The 12,854-nt window shown below is 42.8% G+C and overlaps 1 protein-coding gene across 6 annotated transcripts in view; it reads right to left on the bottom strand.

Annotated features, from left to right (window-relative positions):
• The window catches only part of PDE4DIP (phosphodiesterase 4D interacting protein), a 166,874-nt gene that overhangs the window by 124,302 nt on the left and 29,718 nt on the right, over window positions 1–12,854 (bottom strand). For 5 of the 6 annotated variants that reach the window (XM_087866217.1, XM_087866218.1, XM_087866219.1 and 2 more), the window contains exon 1: window positions 3,161–3,492. In XM_087866217.1, the coding sequence (XP_087722343.1) occupies window positions 3,161–3,301 (141 nt within the window). In that variant the 5' untranslated portion in view covers window positions 3,302–3,492. Of the gene's footprint in view, window positions 1–3,160; window positions 3,493–12,854 lie in introns of those variants that run through there. The other variant, XM_087866222.1, reaches the window with a different exon arrangement.

Below are 12,854 nucleotides of genomic sequence, written 5' to 3'. Positions count from 1 at the left end.
CCAATTTTTATGTATAATTTAATACTATTTTATTAATCCATAGCTAGCATGAGTTTTAAGATTATTTCTGAATTCTCTGAATAGCCTGAAAGAGAGAAACCCTTAACTCCTTTAATTTACTTGCTTTGAAGTTAATTCTTCGGGTTTTTACGTAATTCTCTAACTCTTACAACTTCTTATACTATTAAACATCCTGTAGTTGCCATTACAATTAAGGATTATATCTGCTTTAGTCTCTCCCTCACTCAACTACCTAACTGAGGACTTGCCACTTGGGAGAGAGAAAGACTGAACCCTCTCTCCAGTTCTTTTCTCAAGTTTCCCGTATTTCCCTTGCCTGCTGTCATGGCGAAATGCTTGATTGTCTCTCACTAAGACAGTAATATTTCACTCCTTAGTACAAATACCTTAACAAAAATCTGCTGTAGCAAGAATATGTAAAATGATAAAATAATTACTTTTCACGAGAGACTTACATTACATATGTTTCACAAACATCGGTTTTATTTAAAAGAATCATGCATACAGCACTCAAGTTAGCGGGGATTCTGACTCAGCTGGGTGTGATTTAATGTTTTTACTATATTTAAAGAAGCGTCCTTCCAATGCTAAAGAAAAATCAAACTAAGTTTGGTCACAGAACAGGGCTCTAAATTCACATCTGGACCCCGTGACTTACCATGTGATGCCCTGCGTGATACCCAGATACCCTGGTATCTCTTCACCCTCACCGCTACGAATTCATTGTCCTAACCTTGTGGAATCTCAGTGTGACTAACAAGGATGAACATAAGGCATATTCATGAGACTATCTGAGGGTGAGATTAAAAGAGCCTCCTTCTCATTTTAAAATCTCATAATAACCATTACTACCGGTAAACGTATAACTACTACCCCCTTGTATACATAGGAAGCTATGAAGTTTACAAAGTGCTGTGATCGAAGTCTTCTCATTTAATCTACGGCTGCTATTTGTTCATACTCTCAACAAATAATCTTCAGTGCCTGTGGAGTTGTGCAGTATTCTTAATGCCAATTCTACAGGGGCTGACACAGACTCAGAAAGGTTAAGTAACGTGCCTAGATCCCCTTCTTGTCTAGGGCTCTGGCTGGGGTAGTTTTCTGATCCTTCGTCCTTCCATCAAAACGGAACTGCCCTTGTTAATGTGTTTTGCTTCCCAAATCAGAAGAGCATTTTAACTTAAACCTTCAGTGCTTCCCAAATAATCACAGCCAAATGGGATGAGTAATAATGACAGATGGACTGAACAAAGATTTGGTAAGAAGGGAAAGGAGGGGACACAGTAGTTTGCCATCCCTTAAATCATATGATGCCTATGGGTGCCTGACAGCTCTGTACTTAAGACCAGGAAGAGACAGGGCTTAGGGGCAATACTGGGCTAATAAAAGGGTTAGCACCTCTGCGTGTGAGAATGTCCTGTGACTACTCGCCCACCCTGCCCCTCTAGAATCTTCTTTAAAAAAAGAAAATCTTCTTAATCACACTTATCTAGGAGAGTAATGGTGTCCTCCCACACCCCACCCAAAATGTTCCCTGAGGACAACCTTGTTAGAGAGCGCAGAGCAGAGGGTGAGACCAATTGATTCAAGCAGTCAGTTATTCAAGCTAAAAAAAAAAAAAAATCCTTTCGCTTAAATAATCCAAGACACTGCCCTTTCCTTCTGCCTTGTTTTGGAGACAGCCAATGAAAAATGTTCCTCCCTCTGCACAATGAACAAATTCATTCACCTATTTCTACCCCAAGGCAAAGACTGCCATTCACCCTCCTGGCCTCTCCATCTCTCTGCATTACCAACCCTCACTCGGTAATATCTTCCTTGACCTTGACCCCTGGCAACTCCATTCAGGCATGCTCACTCTATAGCCACAAAAAAGATGAAAGGTGAGTCTGGTTCAATTTCAGGCAAATTCAGGCTAAAACATGGAAATCCAGTAAAGACAGAAAACAGGGCTAAATCCCCCAGATGTAGCTGACTACATTAGTTGAATTTACCAAGTAACTGTTTGGGTTTCAAAGACACCAGTTATTCCTCTGATCCAATGTATTATCTAGCAGCCTGCAAAAGCTTCCCAACGTTCTTCTTGACAGGACAGGGCACACATAGACAATGATAATATTTGTATAGTCTTCTGCTGTAAACAGCTGGAGATTTACAAGTTCTGAAAAAAATCAGAGGCGACGAGCTCCAGGTCACTCGGGCCACTCTAGAGCTTGTCCAGACACTAAAAACGCTGAGGAAGCCAATATTGTGGTAAAGAAGCCTTGTGTCCTCTTACCAAGGTGCTGTCTCATCTCACCCTCCTCTCAGCCAACCCCCGCCCTCTTCCTGCCCCACCCCATCACTCACCCATCAACCCAGACCACCCTCCGTCTCAGAGAAGCAACACCCCCTCCCACCCCTCAGGCCATCAGCACCCTTTTCTTCATTCTTAGGTGAACTAGGGCTAAGCTCGAAAATGCCTAAAATTCGGTCTTTAAATCTTATCTGCATAATCATCGTCCAAAACAAACATGAATTTCTAAGGGAACAGGACCGTGCCAGCCCCTGCCCTTTGCTCCATCTGCTCATTCCCTGCCGCCACTGAGCCAGAGCTAAAGGCCCTTCTCTAGCTGAACATTTGCCCTGGAAACTACCTGCTTCAGAGTCACCTCTGGGGCTTTTTAAAAAAATGCAAATTTCCAAGGGGGCCCCTGGCTGGGCTCAGTCATAAGAGCAAGCGTCCCCTGGGGTACTGAGTTCCAGCCCCAGGTTGGGTGTAGAGATTACTAAAAATATAAATAAACTTTTAAAAATGCAAAATTTCAAGCTCCCCAGCCCTTTCATTACTAAATCAGAATCCCTGGGGGTAAGGCTGCGAATTTACACTGTAAACCAGCTCCCAAAGTGATTGTTCTGAACAGTTCCACCGCGGAGCAAACTCTGCTTCCCTCTCTTTACAACAAGGAAAGTGCAAAACAGGCACAAAAGAGGTGAAATGCGCTGGTCCGAGGTCACCTCACGTTCAGGTGGCCAGACGTGGCGTGGAACCCGCCTCCCTCCCTCGTTAGCCCGGCCGGCCCGAGGTCGGAAGAGCCTGGAGAGCGGTGGGTGGGCCACCAGCCCCCGCCCGGCCGGAGCGCGCGGCTCCCGCACTCACCCGCTTGTAGATGTCATCCCGGCTGGCCTCATACTTCTGTTGCATGCGCTCCTCCAGGAAGTAGATGCGCAGCTTGAGGCTGAAGTTCTCCTTCTTCAGGTCATTGAGATGCTGGGACAGAGTGCGATATCCATTAGACATGGTGGGCAACCCATGGGGAGCAGCATGCCCAGTCACCCCCTCACACTAGGAACATAGTGCGGCTTCACCGCGGCATGAAGCGGGCCGCTGGGACGCTGCTTGGGCTATGGCGACATGACCCCGGTGGCTGGTGCTCTCTTGGGGACCTGGGACCAGGCTCACTGCTCTGGGTGCTGGAGCGCAGTGCACTTTCCTTTTTTACCTCTGGGAGATATTTGCGGAATCCCTGACAGAGGAACATGCTGCCTGAACTCAGACACAAGTGGTGTAACCCGACTCCACGCCGGACCGGGCAGGAGCCTCGCAGGCCCAACTGTAGGCAGTTAACAGTTTCTTGGAAGAGAGAACTGACCCCCCAGAAGCTTCCAGGAAATGGGGAATGGGAATACTTCAAGGTGCTGGTGGGCTTTCACAAAAGAGCAGAAAATGAAGGGCTGCCTGTGTGAGTGGGCACTGAAGTTTCTGGTGGCTGATTAGCACAAAAAAACCCAAGGCGGGGGGGGGGGGGGGTGCCTGGCTGGCTCAGTTGGTAGAGCATGTGGCTCTTGGTCTCTTGGTCTCAGGATACGAAGTTCCAGCCCCAATAGAGTTTACTTAAAAAAAAAATAAGCAAACAAACAAAAAACAAACCAACAGAGCGTGGCCTGGGAGCAAGAAATTGGTTGCTATAGGAAAGGGAACATGTCAAATATCCCCTTTCTGTCAGGTGCAAATCTTAAAGACCTATTAACAGGAGGGTCTCCAATTTCCTTTGATGATCTAGAACTCACCTCTAATCAGTTCCTTCCCAGTTTTCCTCCCTGGACTTTTCAAGTCGTGAATCGTTAAATAAATACTACCCATGTGCCTCCCACCCCCATACACACCAGAGCCACCCCAAAGAAAGAGTAAATCTAGTTCCGTGGAATCTTTGTGAAACTGTTACCAGCTAGACAAGCTCACAAAGAGGCAGAGTCAAAGGCTCCTTCCTCCTAGGGATGAGGGAAAGAGAGGGCTGAGGGGAGAGAGGAGGGGCGAGGGGGGAGGGGAGGCGTCAGTCTGGAGCCCAGAGATTTCAGCCAGTCACTGGTTCTTAACTCTGGCACCTGCCAAGTGGAGCCAGGCACTCATCACCAGATCCTGCTCGTAAAGCAATTTAAGATCCTTGAATGACAGCTGCAACATTAGCAGGAAGTATTATTTATACACATCACACGGGACATTGAAGGTGACTGGGAGACCATCCCACAGCACAAATATGAAACACGGGTTCTTAGCTCCAGTAAAACTGGGTTGAAAAAAAATGAGTATTAACATCTGAAGTAAAGGAAACTAAAACCTTTATACTTAAATCAAGCACTCACTACTTCCCTAACCTGTTCTTCAATCTTCTAATTCTATCTAAATTCTTCATAATAATTCTCATCAACATCTCCTGAGAGTCCACCAGGTAGTACGTTGGGCATGACACAAAGATGAAGACAGTCCCAACTCTCAAAGAGCTGGGTGCCTATACAGATGTAGGGATGTTTTCCACTAGAATCCTCCAAGCTTGTGTTATTCAAACTTTTTACATTTTATTCTGCAACCCTGTACACACACACATATGCACACACATGTAACTGACATTAAAGTTTCACAAAGTAATGTTACCATCACTATGTGTGATGTATGCTGGTGTTTTTATATTCCATTTTTCTTCCTGGGAGTGACTCGCTGAATGGATTTCACAACCCACTAAGACGTTTCGTACTTAAGTCTGAAAAACACTGCATGTATGGGAACCCAGAAGAAAGAGTGATTCATTCCTACTGGAACCATGAGGAAAAAAGCTTCACTAAGACTTTCCCTTGCACTGCCCCTTGAAAGACAGAAAAGGTGTGAGTGAATAAAGAGACCTCAGGAGGGCATATAGAACTGGGATTCTCTCAAATAGATTTGGATTACACGTGGGCAACACATTTCTTACCATTGACTGTAACTTAAGACAAAATATTCCTTGTTTCTAAAAAAAAAAAGTACACATTTAAAATTTGTTTATCACTTTTCATTAAATCTGTGCTCTTGGAATTAAAGAGTGTCATTTAGGCTTAGAGATAGTGAGAAAGAGGAAAGTCTAAATAAAAACTCAGAAGATCCTTTTCTGGTCTGAGCTCTGTTACTAAATAGCTGTATGACCTTGGAAATGACTTCTCCAGAGGCCTAAGTGTCCTCATTTATAAAATGAAGTGGTTGGAAAGTAGGTGATTTTTAAGGCCCTTTTCTGGTCTAAGCTCCTAGAGGAAATAACCTACTTATTATCTACTTATTATCTACCTACTACCATTTTGCACAAGGGGAACCAGGCTGCCAGATTTCAGATTAGTGGTTTTTTTTTTTTTTTTCAAAGATTTTATTTATTTATTTGACAGAGAGAGAGACAGCCAGCGAGAGAGGGAACACAAACAGGGGGAGTGGGAGAGGAAGAAGCAGGCTCATAGCAGAGGAGCCTGATGTGGGGCTTGATCCCAGAATGCCAGGATCACGCCCTGAGCTGAAGGCAGACGCTTAATGACTGAGCCACCCAGGCGCCCCTCTCCCTCAAGATTTTATCCACTTTTTGAGCTATCACTATATCCTCCCAAACAACCCCCAAACCTTCACCTGAGTCCTCTCCCCCAAGATCTAGCCTGGATATCCAGCTTTTTGCTAGATAGCTCAACTTCAGTGTTCCATTCTCACCGCAAACTTCATAGCAAAGACTTTTGCGACAGTCTGTCATGTCTGCCAGACTTCACTCCAGCCATCTGTTCTCCATATTATAGCCAGAGTCATGTTTTCAAAACTCGAGTCTTATCCTGACATCTCCCTTACTTAAAACCCTTCACAGGCATTCGTCACTCTTAAAATAAAGGAAAACGCTATCACATCCCCTCAAGAAACACTGCCTCTTTTTTCAAGTCCTAGTTCCAGTCCCACCCAAACAAAGCCTTTTCTGCTACCCCAGCCCAGAAAGATGTCTCCCTCTTTTGAACTCCTCAGGCAAATAGCAACATTTGGCAAGTGTTCATATGGAGCCTCATGACATTGCTTATCTGTTGTCTGGAGCTCTTAGAGCTATTTAACTTTTCCTGTGTTTATGTCTCTCCAACTAGTCTGTGAGCTGCCCAAGGAAAGGGTCAATGACTCACACATCTTTCTCTCCTCCTTCAGCTCCCGCAACAGCCAAGAAGCACTCCCCAGTGACAGTCATCCCCTGTGGAGTCACAGCCTGCTTACAATCACCTCCAGCACCCTGGAGTGTTCTGAGGGCTGACAAGGCATATTTGGTGTCTTGGCACTCTCACTGCATAGTATTGAGGAAGTGATCCCTAAATACTTGTTGAACTAATGAATAGATAAGTATTCCATATATATTTTATTTTTTGCTGACCTGACTTGTTAGATAGGGGCTAGCTTGCTTATATTATTCTCACAATTTCCCAATAATACAGAAAAATTTAACAGCTCCAAAGAGACTACATATGCTAAAATGGTTACTGTAGAAAAATTTCTAAGTTTGTATGCCTTTCTAGACCTTTTTCTTGAACTCCAATCTGTACCTAACTTCCTAGTAGAAATGTCCACTCGAATATAGACCTGTGGCATCCGAAACTGAACTCCTGATCTTTCCCAGCACACATGTTCCTTCCCCAGGGGATCCTGTTTCAGTTGGTAACAACTCAATATTTGCAGTTGTTTGGGCCAAAACCTTTTGAGTTACTCTTGTCTCTTTTTTCTCATACACATCATTTCATCTGTCTGTAAATCTTATTATTCCTACTTTCTATAGGCACTGGCACCACTGCCTCTCTGGCCCAAGATGCTGTGATTAAATGCTCCCCCAGATTACTTGAATAGCCCCTGTAACTCCTGTAACTGGTCTCCCTGCCCCCACCCTTGCTCCCCTATAGTGTATTTTTAGCATGGCAGCCACAGGAACCCTTTAAACTTCATCAGATTACTCCTCTGCTGGAAACCCCCACTGATTTTCCATCAGATTTAGACTGAAATGCTCAATCATTTCATTAGCCCATCAAGACCCAAGGCCCTAATCTGGAGCCCGCCTCCTTGCCCTGTCTTTTCCCTTTTTCCTACTTTCTCCCCTACACACTTTGCTCCAGCCACATTTCTCTTTGCTCCTTCTCAAAACCAGCCAGCACCTTCCCTCCTCGGGGTCTTGGGACTTCTGTATGAAATGCTCTTTCTCTAGGTATCTGCAGATTCTCTTCCTCACCTTCTTTAGGTCTTTGATCAAATGACCACACCCCCGCAATCCCTTCAGTGTTTTTTCTTTTATTCCATACACTTCCATTGTTTAAAATTTCTATTTCCTTGTTTATTTTGTTTCTTATCTGTCTCTGCACACTAGCATGTGAACCCCATAAGAAAGGCAGGATTTTTTTTCTGTTTTGTTTGCTGCCACATCCCTAATACCAAGAACGGAACCTGGGATACAATAGGTGCTCAATAAATATTTGTTGAACAAAAGAATTGATGAATAGGGGGACCTGGGTGGCCCAGTCGGTTGTCCAACTCTTGATTTCAGCTCAGATTCTGATCTGAGGGATGTGGAACTAAGCTCTGTGCTCAGTGTGGAGTCAGTCTGCTTGCCCCTCTCCCTCCCTCTGCTTATGCTCTCTCCCTCTCTAAAATAAATAAATAAATAAATAAAACCTTTTAAAAAAGAATTGATGAATAATTAACCTGCTGACTTTGACCTCTCTGGATTTAATTCTTTTTCTTTTTTGAAGATTTTATTTCTTTATTTCAATGAGAGAGAGAGAGAGAAAGTCCCCCCGCCCCATCCAGGCTTGATCTGACTGCCCTGAGATCATGACCTGAGTGGAAACCAAGACTAGTATGCTTAACCAACTAAGACACCCAGGCATCCCTCTGGATTTAATTCTATCAGAACTCAATCTGTATACAAGATTACACAGGTGTTTCAGGATGCAGAGCTTATCTAAAGGCATCCCTCTTTATGAAATGTTTTTTTTTTTAAATATTTTGTTTATTTATTTTTGACAGGGGCAGGAGCATGCTTGAGCACACAAGGGGGTGGGGGAGGGTAGGGGCAGAGAGAGAGGGAAAAGCAGACTCTCTGCTGAGCATGACCCTGAGGTCATGACCTGAGCTGAAGGTAGACACTTAACTGACTAAGGCACCCCTAAAATGTTATTTTTATAATTAAAATAAACTTTTCTAACAAACTAACTTCAACATACAAGACAGAATCCAAACTCTGAATAAGAGTTCTGAGCAAATGGGGAATGACATATTACTACCAAAGGATACTATGAACTGTGCAAATAGTAAAAACTACAGAGATTAGGAAAGAGAGGCTGTCAGAGAAGGTTCCACAGAGAACTGAAAGGATGAGTCAGGTTTGGCTAGGCTCAGGGAGAACATAAGCCAATTCAGACAGGTAGAACAGAAGCAAAAGTGCAGAGGGCCAACTGGACTAAAACAAAGAGCCCATAATGTCACATAATGGGGGGACAGAGGATGGGAAGGACATAGCCATTTTTTTTCTTTTAAAGACTTTATTTATTTATTTGACAGAGAGCATACACAAGCAGGGGGAGTGGCAGGCCAAGGGAGGAGAAGCAGGCTCCCTGCTGAGCGGGGAGCCTGATGTGGGGCCCAATGTGGATACTGACGTGGGGCTCAATCCCAGGACCCTGGGATCATGACCTGAGCCGAAGGCAGATGGGTAACCAACTGAGTTACCCAGGCGCCCCCATTTTAGGAAGATCTTACAAGTTAGGGTGAGGAGTCTGAATTTTTCTCCAGGCAGATCCTGGCTCTGGATTTGCATGAGTGAAGAAAAGGGCGATGAAGGAGGGCCAGGAGCTGCTTGCTAGTAAGGTTGTTTTGTTGGCTGGTTGTTTCTGTTTTGTTTTACTTGTTCGTGTTTTGTAGCTTTAACAAACAAAAGTGCACATACCCGGGCTGTGTGCTAGACCTACTATATCTGGCCTGTTGGGGGCAGGTCGCAGGTCTGTTTGTTTTTATAAACTCTGCATTGCTGGGGAAATAAAAAGACAGTGCAGGTTCCTGGGCAAGCAACAGCACGGTTGTCTTTGTTCTTCCTTTCTTACACAGAACAACAAAAATCTTTACTCTTCTCTCAAAATACTTTTTTCAAACATTAATGGCTCTCCCCTGTTCTTTTTTAAATTTTTTCTTCCCACTGCTTCCTAATGTATTAGTTCGCACTGGAAATAAGACTTTAATAAGGACCCAATCAATGCCAACAATAGTAGGAGGATTACAAGCCAGCTGTTGTATGTCATGCCCCATTAACATAACCAACTGGCAAGTCGGCCTTTAAAAAAAACTCAGCTTCACATTTGCTTAATCACATTCAGACCCCCCAGACTGCTCTCATAATGGAAATGGTTGAAAACATATTAATGTCTCACCAATCCCTCTCCTAAAAATAAAGGGTCCACTCCACTAAAAATGATTAATTCACATTCACATTCTTTTCAACTATAATACTTCTGCAACTTAAACTCTGTTAATTTGATATCTATGATAATTCATATCTACATTTCACGAAAAAAAATTATTCTTAAGTAATTTAATATGGTAAACAGAGGAGCAGGAGTAGTGTTTTCAGTAATCCTTGACACTTTACCCATTTGTAAATAGGCACTAAATATTATCACGATTATGCATATTTATCCAGGTGGGACAGCATGACATTATGGAAAGAGCAATAGCTTTTGAACTAAAGAGATCTAGGTTCAAATCCCAGCACTTCTATTCTCTAATTGTGTAACTTTGGGAAAGATACTTAATAGTATTTAAACCACGAGACTGGGATCTGAGTAGGCTGCTAAGAGAGTTGCAACTGTATTTGTTATTTAATCTGAGACAAATAGAGTGAAAATAATGTTTGCTAAAATTTAGATATGAGGGGGGCTCACCTGGGTGGCTCAGTGAGTTAAGCTTCCAACTTTCAGTTTCCACTCCAGTCATGATCTCATCAGTGATGAGATGGGGCTCTGTGTTCAGTGCGGAGTCTGCCTGAGGTTCTCTCTCTCTGCCCCTTCTCCACTCACGCTCTCCCTTTCTCTCTCCAAAATATGTAAATGAATCTTTAAAAAAATTTTAGATATTAGGTACATGGACAAGTATTTTATTGTTCTTTGTACATTCCTGTTGTTTGTAAAATAGGTCATAATTTTTAAAAACTATTTCAAAAGGAATGAAACCAGGGATTACAGGGAGGCAGCTATGAATTAGACAGGAGGATAAATTCTCTAGCAGAGTTGGATGTAATGAACTCATTGCCACACTCCATCCATCCATTCATTCATCAAATATTTACTGAGCACTTACATTATAAGGGACAGTATATTTCCTGTCACAAAAGGGACACAACTGAAACTAAAGGACCACTTGTCAGGGATTTTGTTAAAAGTCTTCACACATCAGCTAGGAGTGAGCTCTAGAGGACTTCAAGGATCCTTACTTATCCTGAAATTCCATGTATGAAGCATATTTTCTCATAGAAACAATACCACCAAAGGTAGCACTAGTGAGAAAGCTGTAACTTTTTGAAGAAATCTTAGAACACGCCACTAGCTCTCTTGAAAGGTGGTGGGAGTCGACCTGTTCTGACAGAGCTCAGGCTGCCTTCACAGGAAGGTGAGGAGAAGATTAATGAGCATGAAGGACATATTTCCAAGACAAAAGCAGCAACGCTGACTGGGACCGAAGGATGGTCCCCAATAGATGATTTAACCCATAACTTTTCTAACTGTCTTATTTTCAAGACAGTCCTATGGGAAGGGCATACACATAGTTGGAGACTATTTCCTGCTTTTTAACAGGAGCCTAACTTGTTCTGATTAATTAAGTTCTGATAGAATTAAATCCAGTGAAACCCAATCCAGGAGCCTAACTTGTTTTGGATTGGAGGATAGGGGGAGACAGGAAGAGATGGGGCAGGGAGAAGGAGAATGGGTTTTTTTCACATATAAATATTTTATTTGTAAAACATCTATGTGCCTGGGAATTCCTATGCTTTTCTGATAAAATCTAAGCTGAAGAAATACAAAAGTTTAATTCCTGGCTGTTTTGAATGACTTGGGCTTGCATTACAAAATTAATTGGATATAATTATGCTGTCTTCACAACGACAATCACCTGCATAGAATCCGACAATGTACAAAGGACTTCCATGTATATTATTTCATTTTACCTTGTGAAGAAGTAAGCAGATTAGATGCTATTATCTCCATTACTATCCAGGACAGTGAAACATCAAGAAGTTAGCTGCCTTGCTCCTTGAGAAAGTAGAGAAGCACAGACTAATGCTTCCAACAGTCTGACCCATATTGTATACTGACCAGGACCTTAATTATGACACTAGATGACCCCTGTGAACTTGAGATTCCCTGGACTGATAAAGTACTTCCACTTCTACCTCACATCCCTGCATTTTTTTAAAAAGTATCCCTCACTGTAAATAATCTTCCTCATGACCCTGGAGGATGTGACCACCTGAGCCTATATAAAACATTGTTTTCCCCATTTTCAAGATGAACCTCAAAAGGTTAAAAAGAGTTACCATATGACCCAGCAATTCTACTCCTTGTTATATACCCAAGAAAATTGAAAGTGTGTGTCCAAACACTCTTGTATGTGAATGTTAATAAAAGCATTATTAAGAAGAGCCAAAAAATAGAAACATGTCAAATCTCCATCAACTGATGAATGGATACAAAGTTGAGTATAACCACACAAGGGAATATTTTCAGCCATAAAAAGGAATGAAATGGTGACACCTTGTACAACATGGATGAACCTTGAAAACATACTAAACGTGAAAGAAGCCAGGCACAAAAAGTCATACATTGTATGATTCTTTATACGAAATGTTTGGGAAAGGCAAATACACAGAGACAGGAAGTGGATGAATGGTTTCTAGGGGCTGGAGAGAGAGGGAATGGGAAGTGATTGCTAACAGGTATGAGGGTTTTTGGGGGGAGGAGATGAAAATGTTGTTTAACTAGGTAATGGTAACTGTTGCTCAACTCAGCGAATATGATAAAATCATGCAATTGTATACTTTAAAAGGGTGAATTTCACTGTGTGCAATTTAAATTTCAATAAAGCTGTTACTTAGGGGCGCCTGGGTGGCTCAGCCGTTAAGCGTCTGCCTTCAGCTCAGGGCGTGATCCCACGGTTCTGGGATCGAGCCCCACATTGGGCTCCACGCTCTTCTGGGAGCCTGCTTCTTTCTCTCTCACTCCCCCTGCTTGTGTTCCCTCTTTCACTGGCTGTCTCTCTCTCTGTCAAATAAATAAATAAAAAATCTTAAAAAAAATAAAAATAAAAATAAAGCTGTTACTTAGAAAAGAAGAAGAAAGAAACCCAAGCTGGGAGAGGTAACTTGCTCAGTCCTTTGCCTTTTACAAAGGACTTTTTTAAAGATTATTTATTTATTTATTCAAGAGAGAGAGAGAGAGGGAGAGACAGAGAGAGAGCACACGAGTGAGAGGAGGGGCAGAGGAAGAAGCAGTCTCCCGCTGAGAAG

Source organism: Ursus americanus, chromosome 12, assembly GCF_024610735.1.
Source record: "Ursus americanus isolate L20-20 chromosome 12, mUrsAme1.1.p, whole genome shotgun sequence".
In the NCBI taxonomy this organism is placed as follows: domain Eukaryota; kingdom Metazoa; phylum Chordata; class Mammalia; order Carnivora; family Ursidae; genus Ursus; species Ursus americanus.
The sequence above is the reverse complement of the archived record's forward strand: the minus strand, read 5'-3'. Positions and strand labels throughout refer to the sequence as shown.